The sequence below is a fragment of the Pleurodeles waltl genome, chromosome 3_1, assembly GCF_031143425.1.
Source record: "Pleurodeles waltl isolate 20211129_DDA chromosome 3_1, aPleWal1.hap1.20221129, whole genome shotgun sequence".
Taxonomy (NCBI): domain Eukaryota; kingdom Metazoa; phylum Chordata; class Amphibia; order Caudata; family Salamandridae; genus Pleurodeles; species Pleurodeles waltl.
Genome location: NC_090440.1, coordinates 257836838 through 257864819, shown reverse-complemented (window position 1 = coordinate 257864819; position 27982 = coordinate 257836838). Strand labels below are relative to the sequence as shown.

At 48.0% G+C, this 27982-nt stretch overlaps 1 protein-coding gene across 2 annotated transcripts; it reads left to right on the top strand.

Moving 5' to 3' along the window:
- Positions 1-1810: 1810 nt before the first annotated feature.
- Positions 1811-27982, top strand: LOC138284011 (cholesterol 25-hydroxylase-like protein 1, member 1). 2 transcript variants are annotated; one of them, XM_069222347.1, is made up of 2 exons: positions 1811-1956; positions 24507-27982. In XM_069222347.1, the coding sequence occupies exon 2, from the start codon at positions 24531-24533 to the stop codon at positions 25353-25355; it is 825 nt and encodes a 274-aa protein (XP_069078448.1). In that variant the 5' UTR covers positions 1811-1956; positions 24507-24530; the 3' UTR covers positions 25356-27982. The 2 variants fall into 2 exon arrangements, with proteins under 2 accessions (XP_069078448.1, XP_069078447.1); XM_069222346.1 differs by having other exon boundaries at positions 24503-27982.

The window sequence follows — 27982 nt, the reverse complement described above, 5'->3', positions numbered from 1 at the left end:
CAGCGCCGTCAACTCCTCCTGCTACAACACCCTCCGCAGGATCTACAAGTGGATCCCGACCGACACCAGGAAGACAGTGACCCACGCCCTCGTCAGCAGCAGATTGGACTATGGCAACGCACTCTATGCAGGAATCCCAGCAAAACACCTCCAACGACTCCAACGCATCCAAAACACCTCAGCCCGACTCATCACCAACGCAACCCGACACAGCCACATCACCCCTCACCTCAAAGAGCTCCACTGGCTTCCCGTCGACAAAAGGGTCACCTTCAAGCTCCTTATCCACGCACACAAAGCACTCCACAACGCCGGCCCCACCTACCTCAACGACAGACTTAATTTCTACACACCGACCCGCCAACTGCGATCCGCGAGCCTCGCCCTCGCCGCCGTCCCCCGCATCCAACGAACCACCTCCGGCGGCAGATCCTTCTCCTACCTCGCCGCCAAGACCTGGAACGCGCTCCCTACCTACCTCCGACAGACTCAGGACCTACTCGCCTTCAGAAGACTCCTCAAGACCTGGCTCTTCGAGCAGTAGCAGTCTCCCCCCCCCCAGCGCCTTGGAACCCTAACGGGTAAGTAGCGCGCTCTATAAATGTCTGTGATTGATTGATTGATTGATTTCAATTGCATGGCATTACTATATGCAATATATTTATGCCATGCATATTGGTGGCTTGCAAGGCTGGTGTGAGGAGTTGGATGCTCCTCAAACAGCAAGGACTGCAGCAAAGATCAGTTGATAAAAATCACGAGTAAGCAGTAAAGAGTTGTATGGAATAACTTATTGTAATAAGCTAGGGTATTTGGGCCCTCTCCTGAGCAACTAAGCCTGTAGGGAAACGTAGGAGGCCCAGAGAAGCAAGTCATGTATGTATATTAAGCCAGCACGTGCATTGGAATGACACATAAAGTGGACATTGTTGACTAAAAGGAAGATGTTGTGGGGCATATTTATCAAATATTCATGCAATGCCATGCAGCAAGCCACCTTTCTACACTGTGCTGCGTGAAAGGGAGGGGGAAGGAATGTGCCATATTTAATATTAAACAGTGCATTCCTTCTCTTCGCATTTGCTGGCGCACAAACTGCTGTAGAATGCAGCACACGCGGAAAAAGTAAAAAAACGAGGAGAAATAAGCATATTTCTTATTTCGTCTCCCATGGGAGGCATAACATTTTGACAGATTCTCAGGTCTATCACTAATGGTAAATCTGTGAATGTGCCAAAATCCACTGGTGGATGCGTAGGAACACCCACAGAATGCCTCCCTGGGGCAGAGTAAAGAAGCGCAGGGACTTGAGCTTCCTTGCGTTACTCCACATTTACAAGCCACGAAAGGCCATGCAAGTTGGCCTTGCATTGCTTGGACAATGTATTTCTAGGTATTGCCTTGCCCTTGCGCTCCCTTGTGTGGTGCAAGGAGGACACACAACCATGTTAAATATGCTCCATGATCTGAATCTGCTGGAGTACTTTATAGCCATGAAATGCACATTTCTTAATGGTCGTCTGCAGGATCTCCTACACCATAATTATAAGTGGACCAGTCTGTGAACTCCAGGCGCAGATAGGTCTCGTGACCTTAGCACCTTGTTATAGTGATCCTGAAACAAACCTCCCGTTCACGCAATAAACATATTCCCTCTGTGTGAGAAAGGCTCCTTAGCAAAAAATTACTTTTTTAGCCTAAAGAACAGTCTGCTAGCGTGACAAGGTTCATTGTGTGGGAGTGGCCCGATGTACTTAGCAAGCAACAGATATAACTGGAAAAGCTTGTCTGAGGAGCAGTGGATGCCCAAAGTGACAGTCGACAGGCAGAAGTGAAGAAAACTATGGTAAAGTGCGCACTTGTCTTGACTTGCTAGAGAACAGAGTAGACCAAGCAGTGAAGATGGAACTGAGAAAAGACACATGAAAGACGAGAAGAGAGGCTGCCCTTGGACAGGTAAGTCGTCCAAGAAGACCTTTGCATAGTTCAGAGAGAGACAGAGGCTCCTATTATTAATATAATCCTCATTTGTACCCTGTCCCTCGTGAGTGGTGTACAACCATAAATTGCTACTCTGCTCCCTTGATTTACCTGGACAGACGATTGCCAATGCATAGCCACGCAAACCTGGGACCCTGAGAAGGGCTTTGTAATCCTCCCAACAGGATATGCTTTTCCGTATGTGTGTTACATAGCACTTACTCGCTTGGGTACACAAAGATTGTCTGTATTCTCTTGGTAAATGCGATTTTCAACCTCTAAAAAGTGCATTTTTCTGCCTGAATAATATTTCTGTTTAGGGCCTCTCACCATAATTATTGTGTGTCTAAGCACAGTAGATACCAAAGGTTACCATATCCAAAGTAATGGCACTCAATTTAACTTACATGGAAGAGTGCAATGCTGAGGCGGGATTCAAACCCCATCTTGGTTTTTCTCAGTGGCCAACACCCAATGAATTGAGTCAGTTTACTACTTGACCCGAGTGTTCTTTCCAAAACAAGGCTTTGTATATTCCCAAATGTGTATGCAGTTGGAATTATCTCAGATTGGGAGTGTTTGAACATAATGAACTCTATGGAACTTCATTCGCAAAATAGGTAATTTCCACCTGCAACTGTGCGACCTTGCAGAGGTGAAAATGTTTGGGAATTTACAAACGTTTTCCTAGTTGCACCTGAAGACCTTTCAAAGCCACAACGTTTCAGTTGTCAGCCTGAAAAAGCTTTAAGAATTCCTTTTTCTCAAGTGAAAGTATGCATAACTTTATGTATGTTAAAAAAGATAAAGTGAAAATGCACTTCTTGACTTTTTTCTTCTCCATGGGAATATGTTTTCATGCCGTGAAACCTCTTCTGCTGCACCCCCTCCAGATTTGGGCGGTTTCCCTTACCGTTCATCCTGCACAAAGGGATTAACTCCTGTGCCTGCCAGTAGTATTTCTTCAACTGTTTCTAAGATGGGAATGGATCAGGGTGGAGTGTGTGAGAATCCACATTTGTGGGTGTTCACAAACATCATCGGCATCCCTGCCAGGCGCGGCTCCTCTGTTAGGGTGAAGGAACGCTGCCTCCTGCCAGCAACAGCAGCAAACCTTTTAATATAAAACGATAATAAACAACAATTATTGTCGTTTTGTATTAAAAGTGGTGGGGCCACGGTTGTGATGGGGACAGAGGGGAAGTGCACAGCACTCCCCCTCACTGCACATGTATGTTTGGCGGGCTGCTTCAGACCGGCCAAACACACATGCGCAGTAGGCTGTCTGCAGCCCGACACTGTGTTGCCGGGCTGGAGAGAGCTTGCAAAGGCTCCCAGTCTGTCTCAGAGCGCCCTAGCTGGGTGCTCCCAGCCAATCCCGATGCTGCTCTGAGCAGCGTCAAGATTGGCTGCAGGGCAGGCATGGGAGCCTGCAGCGAGGACGGAGAAGCGGCGTGGCATTCAGGTGCGTTTTATTTTCTTATTTTATTTTATTTTTCCCATCTCCTCCCCTGCTACGTGCCACCCCCCCCTTTTCCCTCACACTTGCCACCACTGATTCCTCCCCGAGAATGCCCATGTCCTTCTCATAGGATGACATATACTCACAAGGAAACCGTGTGAATAAATTCCTTTATGAGAGCAAAAATGACTTGAATAAGAAACGTATTTTTGCACTTGTAAAAAAACTACCAGCATCAAATTTATGCAAAAGGGTTGGGGAATCAAACCTTGTATCGGTCCACAGAACATTGTTTCCACAAATTGCTTCTTCATTACATTGTGGTGCTTTCCCTTTGTGTTGGACTACTAAGGTGAGGTTTTGTCATATGTTGTAGAATTTATTTTTGACCTTTTTGGACATTTTTTGATATGGGGATGCATGTATAGGCTCTTCTGAATCTGGACAGGATGTTTTTAATTTGATTCATCTTAAAGTAAGAGGATCTTCATAAGAACTAGAGTGGTGTGAGCAAATTTAGAGCCCCTATGCTATTCGGGATGATCTGGATAATTTGTTGAATACGTGATGTAAAGAATGTTTCCATGGTTTACTGTATACCAAATGATCACCCGCAACAGTTTAGCTTCCACTCTCTTTTTTAAAAACCTTGCAGTTTCCATTGGAGAATTTTTGTGGTTATGTTGGGTAAACTGCTGTGTTATGTTTACCCTTGCCTGGCTTGTCTTTATAAGGACTTTGAGAGTCCTCATGGTGATTTCAGCATCACATAACGTTATGTGAGACAATGCTTTTGTGAGTTTTGTAATGGTGGTCTAGTAACAATATTAGTCACCACTGAGGCTTTACCAATCGGCATCCATTAAATGTTTGGCGATGATCAAAAGATCACTATTGAAAGTGTCTGAGGCTTTTGTTGGGTCTCCTGTCATTTAGCGAGAGAGCTGTGCATTGTCAGTACATGGGTGAAACCCAATATTGTGATTTATTAGTAGATCCAGGGCACTGATCCTTTTGGTGGTTTAGGCTGTTATTTTCTTGGTTGCGCTGATAGCACTCCTGATCAAGTAGGAAGGGACCCATTTCAGACATCCAGTGGAGGAGAGGCCCAAAAGAAAACTTGCATATTTTGCCGACAGGCACAAACGAAACATCTCTTTTCTCACAAAGGTCTCTCCGAAAATGTACTTTGTAAGCCCACAAGATAGGGTGCCTAATATACTGGCATGAAATATAAAATGTTTGTCTTCACTATGATTGAAGGCCTCCAATGTATTTAACTGATAGTTCCAACTATTTTCCATAAGACAGACATAGGTGTGATTACAATATTTTGATTTATATCTCTGCTTCTGAAAGTGCTAGTAAAGTCCATGAAGTGATTTCTTAATTTTCAAAATCTGGTTTAATGGTAAAATCAAATTTTGATAACGTAAGTGGAAAAGTAAAAAAAAGTACTTTAGATTTCCTGAACAAGAACTGGCTTGAAACCAGTTCTGCTACTCATCACACCCCTAGAGCTGGATCTCACATCCATGGCTAGGAGAGTTAACAAACCTGTCTCACAAGGCAATGGTCTATCTATGAGCAGAGGAAGGACAGAGAGTTCCTATCTCTCAGAAGAGGAAAAAAAGGCATTACACAGCTACTCTAAATATGACTGTTGGTATAATATCCTTTGTCTGACAGCCCCTACTCTGTTGGGCATTTGGAGGAAGTAATCTGTTCATGGAGCCAACAGGGCTCTGTTGATGAAATACTGAATGTCCACCAAACGTAAATATTAATTTGATTGGGATTCCCCGCTTGATGTGTCTGACCTCTGCTCAATTCCAGTCAATCTGAAATTGCATCTAGATCCCAGTCAACCATGGAGAGATCTTTTTTGCCTTCAATTTTTTAAAAACAATCATATCTTCAGTTTCTATTATATTTTAATGATCTTGACGTCTCTTTGCTCATTAAATATTTCCTTTTTTCTACATTGGTGTTGGACTTTTTTGCTTATGCGGGGTCATCCCCAATCTTTTTGCCTCTTGCGTTCTATTTTTTCTGACTTGTTGCTGTTGGCTTTTGAACTCTGAGCACTTTACCACTGCTAACCAGTGCTAAAGTGCATATGCTCTCTGTGTAAATTGTAAGGTTATTTGGTTTATCCATGATTGACATATTCGATTTACTAGTAAGTCCCTAGTGAAGTGCACTAGAGGTGCCCAGGACCTGTAAATCAAATGCACTAGTGGGTCTGCAGCACTGGTTGTGCCACCCACATTAGTAGCTCTGTAAACATGGCTCAGACCTGCGACTGCAGTGTCTGTGTGCAGTTTTACCTGGAAATTCAACTTGGCAAGTGTACCCACTTGCCAGGCCTAAACCTTCTCTTTTCTTCCATGTAAAGCAACCCTAAGGTAGGCCCTAGGTAGCCCCAAGGGCAGGGTGCAGTGTATGATTAAGGTAGGACATATAGGCCCTCATTACAACCCTGGCGGTCGGTGTTAGAGCGGCGGTAATAGCACAAACAGGCTGTCGGATAAAAAAATAGGATTACGACCGTGGTGGAAACCGCCAACATAGACAGCCACTTTAACACTCCGACCGCCACGGCGGTAGAAACAAACACTGCGGCGGTAACCGCCAACATATAGGCGGAAGACAAAGTACAGCTCACTGTATTTCAAGATGCCTATCCGCCACCTTTTCCGGGGCGGAACCAACGCTATCAAAAGCACGGCGGAAACAGTACACAGAAGGGAAACCACTCACCTCTCGACACTCAATGAGGAACCAGGACACCATGGAGCCCGAACTTCAGGAGTTACCTATGTTGGTTTACCTCCTCTTCTACCAGGAGTACGAACGGCGGCGACTACGGTGAGTACTGCACCTACAACACAGGCGAGGGGGGGAGGAAAGAGAGTGACACACAGATGCAACACGCAACACCCCCACCCTCACCCTCACACACAACATACACACAAATACATGCATCAACATTACATATACACCCCCTGGAAGAACGCAAGGACAAAAGGAAATTATTGTAATGATTGTAATCATGAAAAATCCTTTAGTCAAAAGAAATAATTCTGTATATACAAATATGTACACCAACCACACAAGTCCGAATAGTGTACCAATCATTGTCCGTGGACCACTGGGACCAAAATGCATGGGCGAAGCCCACACATGATACCTGACTGGAAATGGAGAGAACACTGCTGGGGCATCAGATCGAAAATACACAGGCACCTCAGGGGGAGGGGGAGGGGAGGACTCCTCAGCCTGATGAACGTACAATGCCACTGCTGCACAAGGGGGCTCCATGCCCACTGCTCTATCCTGGGGAGTGCAAAGACACAGTCTCAAGTCTCTCCAGTGGGTGGTTTGCCCACTGCTCTATCCTGGGGAGTGCAAAGCCATAGTCTCTCAAGTCTCTCCAGTGGGTGGTGTGCCCACTGCTCTATCCTGGGGAGTGGAAATCCACGGTTTCTCAAGTGGACAACAGTCTCCACTGGTTCTGGAGGGGGCCTGGTGCCCAGAGTGCTTCATCCTGCCAAGGACTGAGGTAGTGGATGTGATACTCCACTGGTTCTGGAGGGGGGGCATGGTGCCCAGAGTGCTTCATCCTGCCAAGGACTGAGGTAGTGGATGTGATACTCCTCTGGTTCTAGAGGGGGCATGGTGCCCAGAGTATTTCATCCTGCCAGGGACTGAGGTAGTGGATGTGATACTCCTCTGGTTCTGGAGGGGGCATGGTGTCCAGAGTGCTTCATCCTGCCAAGGACTGAGGTCGTGGATGTATCTCTCCACTGGTTCTGGAGGGGGCCTGGTGCCCAGAATGCTTCATCCTGCCAAGGACTGAGGTAGTGGATGTATCTCTCCACTGGTTCCCGAGGGGGCATGGTGCCCAGAGTGCTCCACGTGCAGTGTGGCCAGTACAATTCCCTCACCTGGGTATGCGTGCCATGAGATTGGTGAAGTTCAGGTAGCATGATACGCCATGGAGGCAGCGACATACCCCACACTGCTGGGGCTTCGCCTTCCACCTGCAGATGCAAACAGTGATGGAAGTCATGCCTCATGGAAGCTGCCCAGGGTCCAGGAACTCTCCTCCAGCCTCAGACGACTGACCACTGGGGATCGTAGCCATGTCAGCGGTGGTGCCAGTGTCCAAGGACGCCGCAGGGCCAGTGGCAGTGCTTGCGGCGGTGTCTGTAGCGGCGGTGCTGGCGGCCGTGATGTGGCGGCGGTGCTGGCGGCAGGGCATGGGTCAGCACCTGCTGAGGGACAAAGCAGGACGTCTCCTGCAGCCTCGGAAGGTTGCCCACTGGGGAAGAGGCTGGGGACTGTCGCTGAGGCTGTAGACGTGCCGGTGGCAGTGCAGGTGGCGGTTGTGTTGGCGGGGCAGCTAGCGGTGTTCGCCGGCGTACAGGTTGGTGTGGTCGTGGACGGAAGGTGTGATTCTGGTCCCTCAGTAGGTGCCACCATGCCCTTTTCTGACCTGCTCTTCTGGTTTTGGCCCTTCCCCACCTTTGATGATGCCGCAGTTGTCTTGCCATTATCCCCTTTTGTATTGATGAGCCCTTGGTAGCTGGTAGTTTCGGCTTCTCCCTCTGGGATGTGGGCACCTTTTTCACCTTGGCAGGTGGCGGAATGTCCTTGCCCTTGCTACATGGCACACTGGCAGCCCGGATGGCTTGCGCACTCGATGACCCCGCAGTTGCTACCACCACTGTGCCTGGAGATGTGGTGGCTGAGGTGCTGGGTTGGGACCTGGAAAGCCTGGCCCTAGGTGAAGAACAGGGGGATGGAGGAGTAGGGAAGAGGTCAATGTTAGCTAGGAAGAGTTTTTTTAGACACACTGAGATGGGAAGATGGAGGGGGTTTGGGAGTGGAGGTAGAGGTAGTGGTTGTAGGAGGTGTACGTCTGCTGAATTTGGGTGAAGGTGCATGGGCCGGAGGCTGTTGTGAGGTGGATGGCTGTTGGGTGGGTGGGTGTGTGCCTGCGTTTGTGTACTTTGGGAGGAGGGCTCACTGACACACTGGGAGAGGTGTGAATGGTAGTGGGGGTGGTGAGTGCACGTGAGCGGTGTGTGGAGATGGGCGTGCTGGTGATGAAGGTAGTGGCTGAGGATGTAGTGTATGCAGGTGTGAGTGGAGACGAGACAGGGAGGGAGGAGGAGGACGTGGAGGAGGGGGACACAATGGAGGCAGTGGATGTTGCTGTGTCTGCATGGGGATGGTGCTTGTGTGAGTGCCTGTGGGATGTGTGGTGCTTATGTTTGCCATGTCCACTCTGGTGTGTTGATGTGTGTGCATGCTGGTCTGATGGTGTGCTTGGGATAGGCTGAGGTACAGGGGATTGGGTCTGGGTGAAGGAAGTTGGAGGGGGGAAGCTGGACACAGGGACAATGCCTGCCATCAGTGCTGAGGCCAGAGCCTGAAATGCTCTCTGTTGGACTGCCTGCCCAGAACGAATGCCCTCCAGGTATGCATTTGTTTGTTGCAAACACCTCTCTACACCTTGGATGGCATTCACAATGGTAGATTGCCCAACAGTGACGGATCTCAGGAGGTCAATAGCCTCCTCACTGAGGGCAGCAGGGCTGACTGAGGCAGGGCATGAGGTGCCTGGGGTGAAGGAGATGCCCACCCTCCTGGGTGAGCGGGCATGGGACACACGCTGAAGGGCTGCTGGGAGGGCGGTGCTGGTGGAGGGGGTGACGGCTGTACCTGTTGATGCGGTGGGCACAGAGGTGCCCACCACTGCAAGGGAGCTCCCATTAGAGGAGGAGTTTCTGTCAATGCTGTCTGCTCCTGTCCCCGCCTTGGAGCTCCCCTAGCCCTTACCCTCCGTCCCACTGGTGGCTACAGGCTCCGTTGCTTCTCCCTCCAGGGCCAGGTGGGTTGCAGCTCCCGCCTGCTCCATTGCCAATGCTCCTTTGCCTGATGATGCTGTTGCACACAAGAACAGGGACTCCACAAAAAGTGGGGGGGAGACAGAAGAAAGACATGTTCAGTGCATGAAACACCACTACCGTTGGTGGACACAACACACATGGAGCAGCTGAATGAGAGTGTACTCCCCCCCTTGTGGCTGCTGTGATTCCCTCAAGTTCCCATCCAACTCCGGATAGGCCACAGCAGGATCCGAAACATCAGGGGGGTCATGGTGCGATGGGCACCCCTCCCACGTTGGGAGGCTATCCCCAGCTGGGCCTCCGCCGTCTTCTTGCTCCAGGGGCGCAGGTCCGTAAGAAATGACTTACCCGTCTGGACCGTCATATTTATTGCCCACCAGTTCCCACCCATGCCCTGACGCACATACACTCACCATCCGCACATGCAGGCCTCAGCCCCCCCATGTATCTTCCATCCACACCACTCAAAACAGGCATTGACCATGCAGCATGCTCACAGTGTACTCACCTGTTTGTCTGGAGGACCGTACAGTTGCTTGTACTGGGGTAGGACCCCATCCACTAGTTTCTCCAACTCCTCCAAAGTGAAGGCAGGGGCCCTTTCCACAGACACTCAAGCCATCGTCGCTTCCAGACACAGGTCACAGCAGCACTTGCAGTGTAGGTCCTCTCCTGTTGAAGGTCAGGTATCAAGTGAGGGAACAGACAGAAAATGGCGGTCACGTCTGCGCCGGTGTGTACCGTCACTGCCGGCGTACATTGCCATTGGCTCCTGGGACCCATAGGGCCAAATGTTAACCAATGCAGAATTGCTCCACGTCTTTGCCCACTGCGACGGTGTTCAACGCCAGCGCAGTTACCTCATATCCCCTTGTCCCACCTTACAGGTGAGGCAGCCACCATTTCAGGAGGCCACATGGGCTGAATGTTAAGTGCGTCACACCTATCTAGGCCGCGAATATAGACCGATACCGGCACATTGCGGATTAATAACGTTTCTGCAAATAACAAATTGTGATACCTCAATGTGGATGACTCTCTGCTCGCTGTTCTCCTCCACAGGGCAGGTGATGAGATGGCGGCATCCTCCGGTGTACAGACCTCTGGTGGACCTGTCGACAATGGAAAAGAGACACATCCTAGTCACATACAGACTTGATCGTCCAACAATCCAGGAACTGTGTGCCAGTTGGAGCCAGACCTGATTTCATCTATCCGCCATCCCACAAGAATCCCTCCTCTAGTGCACGTACTGTCTGTACTCCATTTCCTGGCCAGTGGCTCTTTTCAAATAACAGTGGCCATGGCATCAGGGATGTCCCAGCCAACATTCTCTAACGTGTTGTCCAGAGTGTTGTCTGCCCTGCTGAAACACATGCGCAGCTACATCGTGTTCCCTCAGGTGGAGGATTTGCCCACAGTTAAAGGTGATTTCTATGCCCTGGGACATATCCCCAACATCATTGGTGCCATTGATGGGACACATGTGGTATTTGTACCCCCTGCAGGAATGAACAGGTGTATAGAAACTGGAAGAGCTACCATTCGATGAATGTGCACATGGTGTGTTTGGCAAACCTGTACATCTCCCATGTCAATGCCAAGTATCCTGGCTCTGTGCATGACGCTTACATTTTGAGAAATAGCAGCATCCCCTATGTGATGGGGCAACTCCAGAGGCACAGTGTGTGGCTAATAGGTAAGTTCAAGGTCCCAATACAGTTGGCATAGGTGTCTGGGTATGGGGCTATCCCTAAGGGTTAGTGTGTGTCTAACAGTTGTCCCTCATTTGCAGGTGACTCTGGTTACCCCAGCCTGTCATGGCTACTGACCCCAGTAAGGAATCCCAGGACAAGGGCAGAGGAACGCTACAATGAGGCACATGGGCGAACTAGGAGGGTGATCGAACACACCTTCGGTCTCCTGAAGGCCAAATTCTGGTGCCTCCATCTGACAGGTGGCTCCCTATACTACTCACCCAAGAAGGTGTGCCAAATAATCGTGGCCTGCTGTATGCTGCACAAACTGGCTTTGCGACGGCAGGTGCATTTTTTGCAGGAGGATGGGCCAGATGGTGGTCTTGGGGCAGCTGTGGAGCCTATGGACAGTGAAGAAGAGGAGGCAGAAGAAGAGGATATTGACAACCAAAACAACATCATCATGCAATACTTCCAGTGAGACACAGGTCACTGCTTCCCACATCTCATACTATTGTTTGAGCTAGCATAAGTCTGTCATTTTCCCTCAGTGTATGGACCCTGACTTGTCACTTTGACTTTCCATTTCACAGATCTGGGTCCCACTTTGTGCCCTCTGCTCTGTTTACTCCTGGCGTACAGCTGTTTTACATTGGTATGTGAACAAGTAAATTGACATTGCTATATTCCATAGTTATTGCAATTACACATTTGTGAAAGCACAGACTGACACCAGATTGTTTTGTGATTGAAGTGTGTTTATTCCTGTGCAAATAAGTGGAGGGGGTTGTAAAATGGGCTGGGGTGATGGTGGAGGTATGTCCATGGCAGAGTCCAGTCTATTTGTTCCACTGGTGCATTGTCCAAGGGGGCATAGGAAGTGGAGCAATGGCAGTTTAAGGATGGACAGGGTGACATAGTGGGACAGAAGGGTGACATTCAGGGGGGTCTCAATTCCTGGCGGGGGTCTTGGCAATGTTCTCTGTCTTGTTCCTGGATCTCAGGGACCATTTGCAGGGTGGCTCTCCATCGGCAGGGGGTGGGGTGCTGGTGTCCTGTTGTTCCTGTGGCAGTGCCACCTGTCCACTAGTGCCGGCGGAGGTGGAGGGCTGTTCATCGTCCAGGCTAGTGTCAGGGGCCCCTTGTTGTGCCACTGTGTCCCTCCTGGTGTTGAGAAGATCTGCCAGCACCCCATGCAATGGTGACCAGGGTGGTGTTAATGGACTTCAAGTCCTTCCTGATCCCAAGGTAGTGTTCCTCCTGCAGCCGCTGGGTCTCCTGAAACTTGGCCAGTACCGTTGCCATGGTCTCCTGGGAATGATGGTAAGCTCCCATGATGTTGGAGAGTGCCTCGTGGAGTGTCGGTTCCCTGGGCCTGTCCCCCCGTCACACAGCAGTACTCCCAGTTTCCCTGTTATCATGTGCCTCTGTCCCCTGAACCGTGTGCCCATTGCCACTTCCCCAGGTCCCTGATCGTCCTGTGTTAGTGGGTATGCCTGGGTTCCCTGTAGTGGTGGACACACTGCTGATTGACGTATCCTGGGGCCAGAGGGATGGGCCCGCTGGGTGGGTGCTGTGCTGGTGTTTCCTGAGGGGGGAGGCTCTGTGGTGGCTTGTGACAGTGGCAGGAGAACCGACTGTCCTGAGGTCCCAGATGGGCCGGGCTGGTCATCTTGATCCAGGTGTGCAAAGCTGCTGACATTACTGTGAGCCTCTTCTGTGGGGGGACTGGATATGTCTGGCACCTCCTGTCTGGTGACGTTGGGTAGGGGTCCTGTTGGGGTGTAAATGCATAGTTATTGTATCTGTGTGTGCCATCGTGTGCAATGGGTGAGTGACCCTCTACTCCTGTGCTTGCATTATTGGCTTTGTCCTTGTGTGATTGGTGATTTTGGAGCATGAGCGAGTCTCTGTATTGGACATGCTTGGGTGATGGGTGTCCATGCATTGGTGTTACATGCAGGGCTTGGTTTTGGGATGTGTGGGTTGTGTTGGTGGGGTATCTGTGGGTTGTTGGAGTGATGGGTGTGAGGTTAGGGGTTGGACTATGTGATGGCATGCAGGTGGGGCGGTGGGGATAACGTAGTAAAGATTTGCCTTACCAGAGTCCAGTCCTCCTGCTACTCCTGCGAGGCCCCCAGGATGCAGTATTGCGAAGACCTGCTCCTCCCATGTTGTAAGTTGTGGGGGAGGTGGTGGGGGTCCACCGCCAGTCCTCCGTACAGCAATCTGGTGTCTGGATACCACGGAACTCACCTTCCCCCATAGGTCATTCCACCTCTTCCTGATGTCATCCTGTGTTCTTGGATGCTGTCCCACTGCGTTTATCCTGTCGACAATTCTTCACCATAGCGCCATCTTCCTTGCAATGGATGTCTGCTGCACCTGTGATCCGAATAGCTGTGGCTCTACCTGGACGATTTCCTCCACCATGACCCAGAGCTCCTCCTCAGAGAACCTGGGGTGTCTTTGAGGTGCCATGATGTGGTGTGGGTGATGTGTGAGGTGGTGTCTGTTGTGATGTGTGAAGGGATGTGTTGGTGTGTGTTGTTTGAGGTGCGTGGATGTTGTGTAAGTGATGGTGTTGTGTTTCTGTGGGTGCTAGTGTTGTTTTAGGTAGTGTCTCTCTCAGGCCTGCTTTCACATTTCTGGTAGTAAGGGTTTGTGGGTAATGTGGGTGTGTGTTTTATAGTGGTGTGAGTGTGTGGGTGTGGTGTGTGTATGTGTATCAGGTGTGTGTATTTTGAATTACGCAATGTGGTTGTGTTTTGTAAATGTGTGTGTATTTTGAGCGCAGCGGTGTGTACCGCCAATGGTTTACCGTGGTTGAAAGACCGCCGCGTTGATTCGTGGGTTGTGATAGTGTGGGCGTATTCGTGTTGGCTTGACCGTGTCGGTTTTCTTATCACCAGTTTATCACTGACCTTTGGTGTGGTGGACTTGTGTGGGTGTCTGTATTGTGGCGGATTCCGAGCTGGGTGTCGCAATACCTGTAGAGGAATTCCGCGGCTGCAGCGGTATGTTGGCGGTCTTCTGCACGGCGGTAAGCGGGATTTACCACCAGGGTTGTAATGAGGGCCATAGTAATGTGTTTTATATATCCTGACAGTGAAATACTGCTAAATTCATTTTTCACTGTTGCAATGCCTGTCCCTCTCATAGGTTAACATGGGGGCTACCTTTAAATCTGATTAAAGTGTAGATTCCCTTTGGGAGCAGGTGGACATGTGGAGTTTGGGGTATCTGAGCTCACAATTTAAAAATACATCTTTTAGTAAAGTTGATTTTAAGACTTTGTGTTTGAAAATGCCACTTTTAGAAAGTGAGCATTTTCATGCTTAAACCATTTCTGTGACTCTGCCTGTTTATGGGTTCCCTGTCTGGGTCAGTCTGACAATTGGGCTGGTTGCACCTCTCACTAGACAGTGACACAAAGGGAGCAGGGGTGTAGTCTGCATTTCCTAATGAGCCATCTGTGCAAGGAGGGAGGGAAGCAGTGGTCACTCACACCTGAAAAGGCTGTGCCTGCCCTCCCACAATGCAGTCTCCAACCCCCTGGTGAGTGTCTGGGGCCTGCCCTGGCAATGCAGGATTTCACACCAAGAGAGACTTTGCTTTGAAGTAGGCCTACTTCAAAGGAGAAGATGGGTATAAGAAGGGCACCCAAAACAACAGACTTCAGAACACTCTTGGAAACCAAGAGGAATCTCTGTCTGGAGAAGAGCTGAAGAGCTGAGGAAGAAGAGCTGCCCTGCCTGTGACTGTGCTTTATGGAGCTATCCTGCAGTGGCTGCTTCTGCCAGAGTAAGAGGGCAAAGACTGGACTTTGTGTGCCGTCCGTCTTGTGAAGATCTCCAAGGGATTGATTTAGAGCTTGCCTCCTGTTGTTTGAATTCTCAGGGACAGCAAAGACTTCTCTATGTCAGCACCTGGAGTCTCTTCCCTGTGGTGCCCATCCACTTCCTGGGACCCTGAAAGGAGAAGCTGTCAGCCTAAGAGGAAGAAATCCACACACAGAACGCTGTGCGGGGAAAAGATCGATGCGACTCCAATCTGCGGCTGAAAAATTGACGCTCCAGTGGCTTTGCGGCTGAAAATCCCCACTCGCCTGCAATGCGACCCGAAGGTCGACGCCCGGGGCTGGAGAAACGATGCACAGCATCGCTGATGGAGGCTGGTGAGATCGCACCCCGTGCTGCATGGTTTTCGGATCATCGTGCAGCTGGATTTCCGACGCAAACACCGCTGGGTGTGTAAAAACGACGCAAGGCCTGTCTGGACACGAGAGTGCTGACCGGATCGACTCATCGCTTTCCTACTGAGAGAAGAAAGGACGCGCCCTGCCCAATGAAATGAGAAATGACGCAAGGTCTCGCTCGTGAGTGAAGTTGACTGATCGCAAGCCCTTTTTGACCCACACTAGCCCGTGCGCACCCAAGGCACATTTTCACACTAACAGTGTTAGTGTGTGTTTGAAACTACATGAAAACTCTTTTTGCTTTTTAATTGATAACTTGACTTGTGTATTGTGATTTTTTGTCGTTTTGGTCTTGTTTTGTTTAGATAAACATTCTCTATTTTTCTAAACTTGTGTTGTGTCATTTTGTAGTGTTTTCATTGAATTACTGTGTGAGACGGTACAAATACTTTACACCTAGCACTCTGAAGTTAAGCCTACTGTTTGTGCCAAGCTCCCATGGGGGTAAGAAGGGGTTAGCTGAGGGTGATTCTCTTTTCCCCTGATTAGAGTGAGGGTCCTTGCTTGGACAGGGGATAACCTGACTGCTAACCAAAGATCAAATTTCTAACAATTGGTTTGGAAACATTATTATGTTGTGTTCTTCACTTTGAATTTGTTGAAATTTCTTGATCTTAACACACACTTCTCTGGAGATGTCCTGCTGGTTTTACCATAGGTAACAGGGGTTGAGGAGAGATTCTCACAGAACGTTGTTTTGACCTAACCCGTTAAAGTCTATTATGTTGGCATAGGTCACACCCCTCCAAAGTAATACCCCAATTTCTGAACCTTGCCACATTTGAGTGTTATTCAGATCTCTAGTGAAATAATCTTTTCAAATACCTTTCTAAAGTGCTGTTAATATTTTACTATGATTATATCACTATTCAGACCTATCCAAAGTGATGAGGAGCCTGCTATCAAAATAAATCATGCAAGGCAGTATCAGCGCTTGTACTTGCATGACCCTCATTTTTTGGAAAATTAAGATAACCATTCCCGAGTTACCTCTGTGGTTCCTGTTATTTTCTTGATTTAGAATTGCCCGATCTGTGTACTCGATTGTGTCATGAGTGGCTGACATGGCAGCCTTAGTAGGCAAAACATACTAGCTTTCTATTCATGTTAAGGTAGTTTGTTTCTGTGCAGTTGCCTGCTGTGGAATAGGATTGCCGGTTATCAGTGTGTGGCATTGGCCCTGTTTTTTACTAATCATTCATTGGTTTCTGGTGGTGTTTCGTTTCATTGGAAGGCCAATGTCTAATTGGAATTAGTGGTATTGCTGCAATCGATTTTACAGTAGTGATGTTACTTATGTCTTTGGTGAGTGTGTGAAAACATGCACTTGTGTCCTTTTGAGCTGGCTGCAAAATGTATTATTTGATTAATGGTCAATATTTTGAGATGCTAAATGAAGATATTGTGACTAGTTGTTCTTTATTCCCACTCACAGATTGAAATCATTCTTTGTTAACAGCTTTTTATTGATTTTTTTGCATAGAACAACTCAAAACAAAGACCAAGCCTGACATATGGTGGCTATGATTTCCATATGTGTTTGTCTTTTCCTAAGGCGACCTTTTTTGACATAGCAGGTAGACTCAAAGTAAGTGACTTCTCTTTGTTTCTGTCTTTGACCCCCCCCCCATTAGGGTTTGGCATTAAATTATTGTTTGGAGAAGTTGTTATTTTTACACTGGTCCTGATGAAGCGTCAATGGATCCGGCTGGACCACTAGACGCAAAACATGTAGACCCACGACTTGAGGCACCATAATAGGTCTGGTCCTCTTGTGTTCTTGTAGAGAGTAAGTGAGCACTACCACTCACCTATTTACTCACCTTTATGGTTTTAACCTTGGTCTCCATCTTATGGTTGCTGATTAAACTTATGATGTATGTCCAAGATAGATAACCAATTTTAACCCTTTTTTCCCCATATTGCTCAGGGACTCTGATTAAGGTAGTTCACCTATACGACCTGGTTTCTTTGCTACTCCCAGAGCAATACGGTTAAGAGTCCCCTTCGGGGAGCCCGTCAGGCATTGCAGCACAGGCCTGACGAGGAGCTTTCCCGATGATGAAGCCAGTCATCCAAAGCGATGCATGAGGGTTCTCACTCCTGTAGGATTAGGCCCTATTCCTCTCTCTCTGGAACAGTGCACCTTGTACATTTAACAAGCCTGACATACATCATACCAAGAAAAAAATTCCATTGCCGTTATCTGTCCACCCAGCAATCCATAGCATTGTGCACATGCCCTATAAGTCAAACAGCTCTTTCCTACTCGTCACAGCAACAAAGGTGCTGCCGTGTTCAAAGACATCTAGACATCTCTCCCCACCCCCTCACTCCCAAACCTCAACCCGATGTAGGCTCATATGAGCTCAATATTTTGTCCAGGAGCCATGGCCTTCGATGGGCAGGGCTCCATCTGAATCCCGCTGTGGTCTGCCCAATCTTTTCACGTTTTAAAATGTTTGTGAGCGCAGCTTCTTGCTTGATAGATCAGCCGTTCCAGGCCCATACAAAAATCCATGCCCTTGTCCTAGCCCTGTCTAGAGGGGGCATTGGTGCTTTTCCACGCCCTCGTGATATCTCTTCTAGCCACCATCAAGCCCAACCAAAGTAGTGCTTTTTGGTATCTATTGCCCCCCCACATCTTCAGTGACATGTGTCATGACCTGCTTTAGTTCCCAAGGTCTCTAACACCACCTCCAAAAAGTGTGAAAGCGCCTGGCAGCTCCAAAATGTGTGCAATAAATCCCCATTATCATCGCTGCAGCATAAGCAGTCCCCAGGGTCCAATGAGACCCATGCGTGAGAGTTGTATGTCTGGTGAAGTATTTTAAACTGAATGAGGTGGCACTGTGAGGCTATCACAGCCTGTCTCGGGGCTGCCATTGCTTCCAACCAATCCTCATCATCTATAGGACTACACTCACCTTTCCCATGGGGTGCGATTGTTAGTGTAACCGCATTCGGTAGATAGCCGTCAACCTTTGTCCACTAATGTTGGTCAACCAAATGTTTTCCTCCAGTGGGGAGTAGGCTGGAGTCTCAGGCTCTCATTACAAGTGTGGCAGACAGCAGAGGCCGCCTGCCAAACTCTTTAGGCCGGAAAACCTCCACTCTGGTTTTCCACCCACTGGCCCTATTTCGAGTTTCCCACTGGCCCAGCGGGAAACAGGCCACAACATTGACGCCGGCTCGTAATCAAGCAGGCGGCAATGTTGCAATGTGTCAGGTGCGACATCACCCGTTGGGCTTTTCACTGCCTGTAATTCAGGAATTAAAAAGCACGACGGGGCTGTCCATGGGGGCCCCTGCACTGCCCATGCCAAGTGCCGGGACCCCCATGGGGCTCCCGGCACCCCATCTCTGCCAGCCTTTGCATGAAAAAGCAGACGGAGAGAGGACTCATAATCCCCAGGGCAGCGCTGGATTAGTCACCCGTAACAAGAGGCAAAGGCTTGCGCTGTGTCAGTGTTGCCTGTGGTGCGCTGTCCATCTTCTGTATCAAGAAACAATATAGGAGTGTCAGTATTGCAGGATGTGCAGAACCAATGTAGGACCTTACTAGCCTTATCGCCCCATTGATACACCCTACTGCGCACAGCTAGCCATGATGCCCGAGCCTCATGGAGATGTTCCTGGTGTAAAAGCATTTGGGTATGTAAAGAAACCCTCAGGGTTGACTCTGCCGCTTCAGCAAGGAACTGCCAATCTAGTTCACAAATGTGATCTTCTAAGTCCGTGCATTTCTTTTGGGACCGTTGCTTATGACCACTGTTGTAGCTGATAATGTCACCACAGATGGTGGCTTTCATGGCCTGCCACAGGATCCCTGAGAATGCCACAGACCCCTTTTTTGTGCCAAATACTGTTTACCCCTACATCTACTAGCCTTGTGGAAGTCCCAATCCTGCAGGCACCAGTGGCTTAAATGCCATCCTGCTGCTGTGCCTCTGAGCCTCCACTTAAATGTAATTTACACAGGCAAACCTCGCGCCAAGATCTGCGCATTTAGAACTCTACGACCTTCTGCCATTGGAAGCATTAATCAAGCCGAGAGTAAGCCCTGTATGGATGAGAGAAGAAAGTATAACCACGCTAATCCGGGTGTTGTGCCCACCATACATCAAGCAGAGACATATTACGCATAAAGGTTGCAAGGTTAGTTGGCTGCAGCACTGCTGTGGCCATGGCGGACGATTGATCCAGACTGGAGTCATGAACATCGTTGAGGTCACACCCCAAAACTAGGGGAGCTGCTGGTAGTTCCATAGGGAGCTGGCTCAGTAATGGATTAAACACTGCAGTTAATGGGAGAGGGGTGTAGATGCATATCAGGGACAATGGGAAGCCCTGCAAGGATCCAGTCACTGCCTCATACCCCCCCAGTTTATTGTACCACACCTATGACATTGCAAAGGAAATGCAGCACCTCACCAAGATCACCAACCACAACAAAACCCAGCATGGAACACCTGCAAGAATCACCTACACACCAGAATAGGGACATTGTAACACACTAAGGGCCAGATGTAGCAAAGGTTTTTACCCATTCTTTGTCTATGGGAAAAAGCTTTCGTACATATGGCCCTAAGTGTGTTTCTTGCAGTAACAATATGTCTGGGTCATATTTGTGTGCAGCCTTTAGGACTGCCCCTCTCTTGATCTTATCCAACATGCCATTAACATTCCATGACATTACTGTGAGATTTTCCAAGGGGACGTGAGGCTGTACATTAGTCATCAGACCAAGGGGTTGGTTGCATCAAAGGTCATATCGTGGATGTGGGTGTGTGTATGCCATGCAATGGAGGAAATGGCAAGTAAAAACTTGGCATGGCTAAACTAACAATAAGAAAAAATGAGAAAAATCCCTCTACACTAACTCCCTCTCCTACCTGTTGTCCCATTTTACTTTGCCAACAAGAATTAACTACTGTGATGCAACTAGAGATCAAAGCCAACTGTGCTAACCTGAGGTGTGTGCCCCACAGCCATGCAACCCCCCTACCCTCGCAATGTCCATGCCCTCAACCCCCCTTGAAACACACAAGAACACAAACAATAACAAGAAAAACAACAAAATAGGATGCGTTGGGCATCAATACCAGTCATCTTCTACCACCTCCACTCAGTTGTCTCTCCATTAAGGTGAGTCAAGCCAGAGGTTCCTGGTAAGCCAGCAGGGAGTCGACAGCCTCCGCATAATTTGTGGTCTACCACACAGGCTGTGAAGGCAACTGCCTCTCTGAGGCACTGCCCAGTTCATGGTAATGCACCCTGTGCTCTCATAGTCGATTCTTGTGGGACAGAATACCCATTGCCAGGAGGCCTCCCACCCTCGCCACCATTGGTCCCCACCACACCCTCCATTGCAATTGTCCCCTGGCTATTCAAGTTGAGGGCGTTCCTCCGCTCAGTCCCATGAGGCTTTGGGTGTGTCAAAGAAGAGGGATTTGTTTTTATAAAATACCTTCAGTTGAGCCAGAAATAGGAGCATATAGCGAAGTACAGAGCTTGTAGCTTCTGTTTCACCTCCAGAAAGGATCTCTGCGGTTGCTGGAACTTGATGGTGTCGTCTGGGAAGATCATCACCATAAAGGAAGGGAATTTCAGGTCTCCCTGGGACCAAAGGGAAGCATCCTGGTCTGCATAGTTGAGGATGCAGGTGATAAACAGGTGAGGTGAGGAACCCACAGGGGGTTTGGCAAGAAGCGCCCTGTGCACCTTCTCGACTATGAAGCAGGGAGAGACTTCAGCAGCAGGCACCCAGCTTTCTAGCCAGTCTGATATGAATGCAGTGGGGGTGGTCCCCTCCCCCCCGTCTGGGATGCCCACAATACACAAGTTGTTGCACCAGGAGCTGGTCCACTCAGCCTCCAGTTGACCAATCAGCTTCTGCAGCCAACTAATCTGGACTCATGGGACCAGACTGTGTCCTTGTTCTAAGAAACCCTGCCCTCCACTTCCGTTACCCTGTCAACTGTGTTTCATAAGTCCTGTTGAATCAAGGATGTCTACTTTTAACTCTCCCATTCTCCCCCTTTGTCACCTTCAGATTTTGGATGGTCTGAAGGAAAGAGGCTGTCTGGGGGGCTATCTGCACAAGTCGCACTTCCTACGGTAGTGCCAGCCTCCTCTGGCAGTGTGGTCAGCTTGTTGAACATATCAATTTTCTGAAGGCCCACGGTGGCCAAGAGTTTGTCACAGGCCATGCCACCAGTCGGTTTGTGGGGGCCTCCCTCCCGAGGGGATGTGAGACACCCAGCTCCGGTAGGCCTCATCTGCCCCATGCTGTCCCCCCTTTGTGGTGTAAGGGATGACCCTTTGATGTGTCCACTCAGTAGCGCTGGGCCTAGAGAGTCAAAGAAGGACGTCATGTTCCACCACCCCGGACACGACCAGGTCCACTCCATATCAGGCAGCGAGGGCAGCAGGCTACTGCTCAGCCCAGATGTCGGTGCTGCCTCTCTAGGTTCACCACAGCGCCCGTGACACAAGGCTGTCACCGATCACCAGGGGCCCCTGTGTGCTCCTTGTCTTCACCCTGACAACATCTATGGTTGACTTCACAGAACCCGGTCCGCTGTGGCAGCAGACCGTCACTACTCTACCCTATGACAGTCGAATATCACTGCTGGATCCAGCCTGGGCAATGTATACAAGCTGCTCGGATTATATGGGGGCAGTAGAGGGGGGTCAAAAGCAGTCCAGCAACCCCTCCGTCTTACCAGGCCTAGCTGTCAGCCTTGTTTGCTGCCTCAGATGTTAGTCCTGGGACCCAACAGGGGGGACCCTCCACTGCAGGGCTGGCTCGGATGGCCCCCAGACAGCCCCAGGTTCCCTTCTTAACTCAGATCTTTGCCACACTGAGGCAGGCTCCCGGAGGTATCTGTCCCCAAACAAGGCCAGTTGCCTTCCTCATCTTTCACCTCCGGCAACAGGACAGTCCAAGGTACCCCATGGGTCCAATACAATTGTGCAATAATTGGCAGACCCCCTTCTCTCACCGCCTCATTGGCTCCCAATCCAGCTCAGTGCAGGCCGCCTCAGGCCTGAGGACCAGGCCTCCTCTTCTTCAAGGAAGAAGAGGAGGCCTCGCAGCTTTTGTTGCACCTGGCTCTCCCCAAGCTTGGGAGTGCTCAGTGAGATGCTGGAGATGTTCCGGGGTAGCTTGCAGCCACAGAACCCTGGGGGAAGGCATAGGCAGTAGACTCTGGGATCTGGTGGAGGCCCCCATGCCAGTGGTCCAGCAGCACTCAAGGACCAGGCCTTGCATCTCACTGGGGCCACAAAAACACTCCTCAAATCCTGCATGCCGCATGGTCCTCCCCAGGCACCTAAAGGCCAGGGCCACACAGTGGGGTGTAGAACGCTGTGGTACCACTTCTTGGGGCCTGCTCGCAGTCGAGGGTAACCCAGAGAAAATGCTGGCGATGGCCAGCAAGAGTGGGGGCTCTGCAGGACGTTTTGTTGTGGACGGCCCAGCAGTGCTGCAGGCCATGAATCGTGTGGGCCGCCTAGTCTCCTGAACTCTGACTCTGCCTCCATGCAGTTCTATCAGCTTTAGCAGGGCCCTTTTGCTGCAAACGGTATTGCCACGTGCCAGGGCTCAGTTTGGCATGGAGAGCCTGGAGGAAAGGCACTGGTTCCGCCGGATAGTGGTTGTGGCAGTGTGGAGCTCTTTTACTGAATGGTCACCAAGATTGTCTCACAGGCCACGCCCCCATTAAAATCACTCTTGACAAATAGGTTTTATTTACAAAACAGAATAACAATGAATTTGAAAACAGTTTTAAATCACTTACCTGGGGCAGACAGTCTGTAAAGTAAAACAAGAGAAAATTATGATTTGGTGGAGAAGTAGACCGTCTAGGGCTGGGTTCTAAAGGCAGAAGCCCTTTTACAATTGCTCTGTTGTTGATAATGGTTAAGTTACTGCTTCTGGATATTTTGACATAAAATATTGTGTGGGGTATTGTGTGAATGAGAGTGGTTGTAGGATCACAGGAGTATTCCAGCCATGTTTGCATTTAGGTCAGATCTTTGTTGACAGATGATGAATGTTTACTGCATTGCCTAATGCACATCTAATTTCCAGAAGGATACTCCTGGTGGCACTGTCATGGTAGTGTGTAAAGTTATTGCAGCAAATGAGGATATGGACTACTGTGGAAAACTTGACGGTACTATTTGGCCTTTATTTTAATCACGGGCTCTCGTAGTCACTCTGGTGATATCTCTTACCATTTAGAGGTCACAGGGCTTTTAGTAGTTATGTGTGCCTCTTCATGTTTTCCTGAAGTCTTGAGGCATAGCATGTCTTAAAAGAGTAAGGCACTGTTTTTTCTTTGGAATGTTTGTGCAGAATATTCTACTTTTCTATTAACGTAGGTCATTACTGGCCCTTTGTTAAATTCTTCTTAGTCTGATATAGCTGAAGGTATTTGGTTGGGGCATATGTTGTCTGCAGGGTGTCACTGAGAAAAGCGATAATGTGAAGAATGCTGGGATTAGTTACTAGGTGTCTGCTGTGTGAAAAAGAAAGATGAATGTAGTTCTGACATTGGTGAGCTTGAAACAAATGTCTGGGCTCTTCAAATATGTTCTTGTCGTTGTGGACTTGGTGGTATTCTAGTACTAGATTTCATGCCATTTCACTCCTGTTTTGAAAAGCCCACTTTCGTGGTCTCTAGCCCATTGATCCTGGCGGACGTTATGTGTCGGGGGGAATTGATGTAAATTAAAGCGTTCAGAAGCACCCTATTGGTAGCAGCTTCTACGCCTAGCATTCCCATTCGTACATCTGGTGCAATGCCTTTGCTACTTCTGATCTCAAAAGTCAAGAAGGTAGTTTAGCTGGAGGAACGGGATGCAAAAATGGAATTAAGAGCCCTCTTTAGTTTTTGTATTTTGAATTCTTGACCCTACCCTAACCTGTCAAAAAAAAAAAAGAGAGTTTGAAGGGTCTATGTGTGGGACCAAAGGTAAGCCCTGTGATGTCATTAGGTGTCAAAGAGTGTGTGATGTCACTTCTAACCTTGGCATGTAGTGAATCGACATCCATGGTAGGAGTACTTGCAGTAAGAGAATGTTGTAGAGAAGAGACTCCTTGTTTTGGGTCTGGGCATGTACCATTAGTTGTGATCCATCCCGCTATTTCCTCTTTCTGATTTCTGATTTCCAGCTAGATTGCTACCTACCCAGAGAACAAGATGGATGTGACCCAGTCTCAGTGCTCCTCTCCTGATGTTTTGGAAGACTACCGTCAAGGTCCTGTTTTTCTTCAGCCACTATGGGATTATGTGATATATCAACTGCAACCTGCAGTCACATCTCCTTTTTTCAGTGTATTACTGGCATTCTCTGGTTTTCTTATCTTCAGTTTTCCTTTTGCTGTCATTGATGTTCTTGGGCAGAGTTGTCCATTTCTGTTCAAGTACAAAATTCAAAAAGACAAACAGCCAACAATAAAAATGATGGGGCTTTGCATGTGGCATGCGCTCTACAACCATGTTATTTATGTCTGTCCTGCTGTGGTCATCAACCAGCTGTGGATGCCTCCCGGCCCCCTGCCAGTTGAGGCTCCGACACTCAAACAGCTTCTTCTAGAGGTGCTAGGGTGTTTACTTCTTTTTGATTTCCAGTACTTTGTCTGGCATGTGCTGCACCACAGAATCGGCTGGCTCTATAAAAATATCCATGCAGTTCACCATCAGAATACAGCACCCTTCTCGTGGTCAAGCCAGCAACTTAGTGGTGTGGAGCTACTGTCTATGGGTTTCTGGAGCTCCACCAACCCTATCCTTTTGGAATGCCATCCTCTGGCAGCTTGGTCAAGTAACCTGGTGAGTATCTGGATGTCTGTGGAAGACCACGTGGGATATGATTTCCCTTGGTGTCTCCATAATGTCATACCATTTGGTCTGTATGGTGGAGCCCGAGCCCACGACATTCATCACCAGAAACCGAACACAAACTACGCTCCATTCTTTGGACACTGGGACATGATTTTTGGAACATCCCATGTGAAGGCATAAAACACGCTTAGCCTAACATTTTTTGTTTGCTCCAAGGTGATATTAAAATATGTATATGTAAGTTTGTAAAGACTACTGTACTGTATTGTGCCATTTTTGTAGCGTGTACTACCCCTATATGGGGTACTGAAACTCTTACCTGCCTGGTTAGCAAGCTGCAACCAGGCAGGTAAAAGTTGCAAAAGTGCAACTTTGGTTCCAATGGTTGTTGCAAAGATGTTTCTTATGTTTTGAGCCTATGTTCTGCAAGATGACCACTGAGGTGTGGTTATCGTGTTATGTGACACAGTGCCCAACTGTTGTATGGGTGAGGGTATGTGAGAGATAAGCACACAAATTGTAATTTTGTAATTGTAATATGAATTAACCAGCTTAGCCACAGGGGCTGCAGAATGGTGTGCACCTGTTAACCAAAATGGGTGGTAATCAGAGAATGCCCATTAATACATATGATGACACAGCCAAGCAGAGATGCTGTCGAATGAGCGACATGGGGAAGGATATGAACTGGTTTCATAAGCAGGAGCCACACACTATTTTAATGTATATATTTATTTACTTATTGCAGAATAAATATACCCCACGAAGAGGAAGGAAGTGGAAGAGCAGTCAAAGCTGACAAACTGAGCAGAAACTTGAAAAGGGCCCACATTCCATCTACTGCTCCTCAGCTGAAGGAGCCAAGCTTGATGCCCCATAGCCCTCTCAAGCTTCTGGAGGCTGTCAAAGGCAGACGAGCACCATTGGTGGCAAGCCATAGTTGAGTCATGGCACATAACCCAGCCAATGTGTCGCCTTACATATGCAAGGGTGAGAGAAGAAGTGCTTGGCAGATTGCTGCACTGCCAGCACAAGACCGTATAGGCCTGCTGCTTGTCTCACTGCTGTCCTCACTCCTCTATGCTAGCCCAATATGTTTCGTAGATCTAAGCAACTCTTAATCTTTCAAGTTTCAAAAGGAATTTCGTCCCACAATAACTTTAGTAGTGATTGACATTTCAGGGTAAAAAAGAGGCAATGTAGGTAAGGGAGACTTACCCGGAATCTATTCTTATGGCTAGGACAGCAGCATGGCATACCACCAGTTTGGTAGTTATCAATGTGCTCAAGCTTAGCCCAGCTACTTGATGGCACTAAGCGGTTCTGGTTACATGGTAACAGTCAGTGGCCCGAACCCACAGTTTGAAATCATGAGTTCCTAATTGCGTTTTCCTGTAAATTGCAACTAGGAATCACTATTTCAAATGTATGAAACTCTTTAGAGTTTCATTTGAGATTCCCAGTGGGTCGCAAATAGACCTACCTTATGAATATTAATGAGGTAGGTCTTAGTTTGCAATCCATTGGGAATCGCTAAAATCACAGGGATGGTGGCCTGCAACGGTCTGTGATTGCTTTTAAATTAAGCAATCTTTTTTTTTTTTTTTAAATGTGGCTTGTTTTCCTTAAAGAAAAATGGGATGCATGTAAAAAAAAAAAAAAAAAAAAAAAGAAAAGTTTTCATTTTCTGCCTGCTTTAAAAAATGATTTAAGAAAAATTCAGGAAAGGGAAATAGTCCCTTGGGTCCCCTTCCCATTTGCAAATGTGTTACCACCAATTTGAAATCTGTGGTAAAATGTGAATGTTGTGCAACCACATTTCGGTAGCAAAACATTCATATATACCACTACGATTCGATATTATGAAAGGCCGCCTTCAACGTGCCCTTTCCTAATACCGAATTGCAAACCCAAATGGCACTACGGTAACATGTTGCCGAATCATTCTCTGGGTTTGGTACATGTCAAAATGCCTTTTTTGCGTTTACAAACAGGCTGATTCGCAACCTCAAAAAGGCTTTGTACATGTGGCCCATAATCTTTTAACAATATAAAACAGTGTTACCCCTAGATTATTTTCACAAGCCATCATAAGTTAAGGCATCTTTCATCTTCCTTCACAGCGCTGAAATACGTGTTTCTATCCAGAATGTTATTTTATTGTTTACAGGAATATGCATATAGACCTAAATAATTGCATGTTAATTTTTTTATTCAACAAAAAAGAAAAGAACCAATGTAAGCATAAATAAAACCATACAGAGTAGAGTACAAAGTATCTGTGCAGTTGATTTCTTCATGAGCATTTTTCATATTTGTCTGGAGGACATCCTTAATTGGAGACAATTTCAGGGGATTTAAGTATACATCAATAGCTCACTGAAAGTAGGAAGGGTCCAAAATGTGGGGTGGTGTTGAGACCAGAGCAGGAAAGCCATAGAAATTGTCTCCTGGTGGGTTTACTTATATTAGTGTTTGAAATAATGTGATTTATAAAGAGTTGGGTCATGGCATGCAGTATTGTGGCATCCGCGTGCCGTGTTATGTGCAGTAGATTTAACTTGTGTTTTGTTTTCTGATACACACATCTTTTTCCGACTTGTACATATTTGAATGTATTATCACGCTTCAGTTCTATCACTGATCTATTATTATTGTTATCATTATTTATTTATTTTTGCAATAACAATAAGTGCAGAGTCCACTGTAGCATCTTGGAACAAGAAAAGAAAAGACATGGCATCAATGAATATAGAGCAACAAAATATAAAATTAAAGCATCTCTGAGCATCTCCAATTGGTTGGCT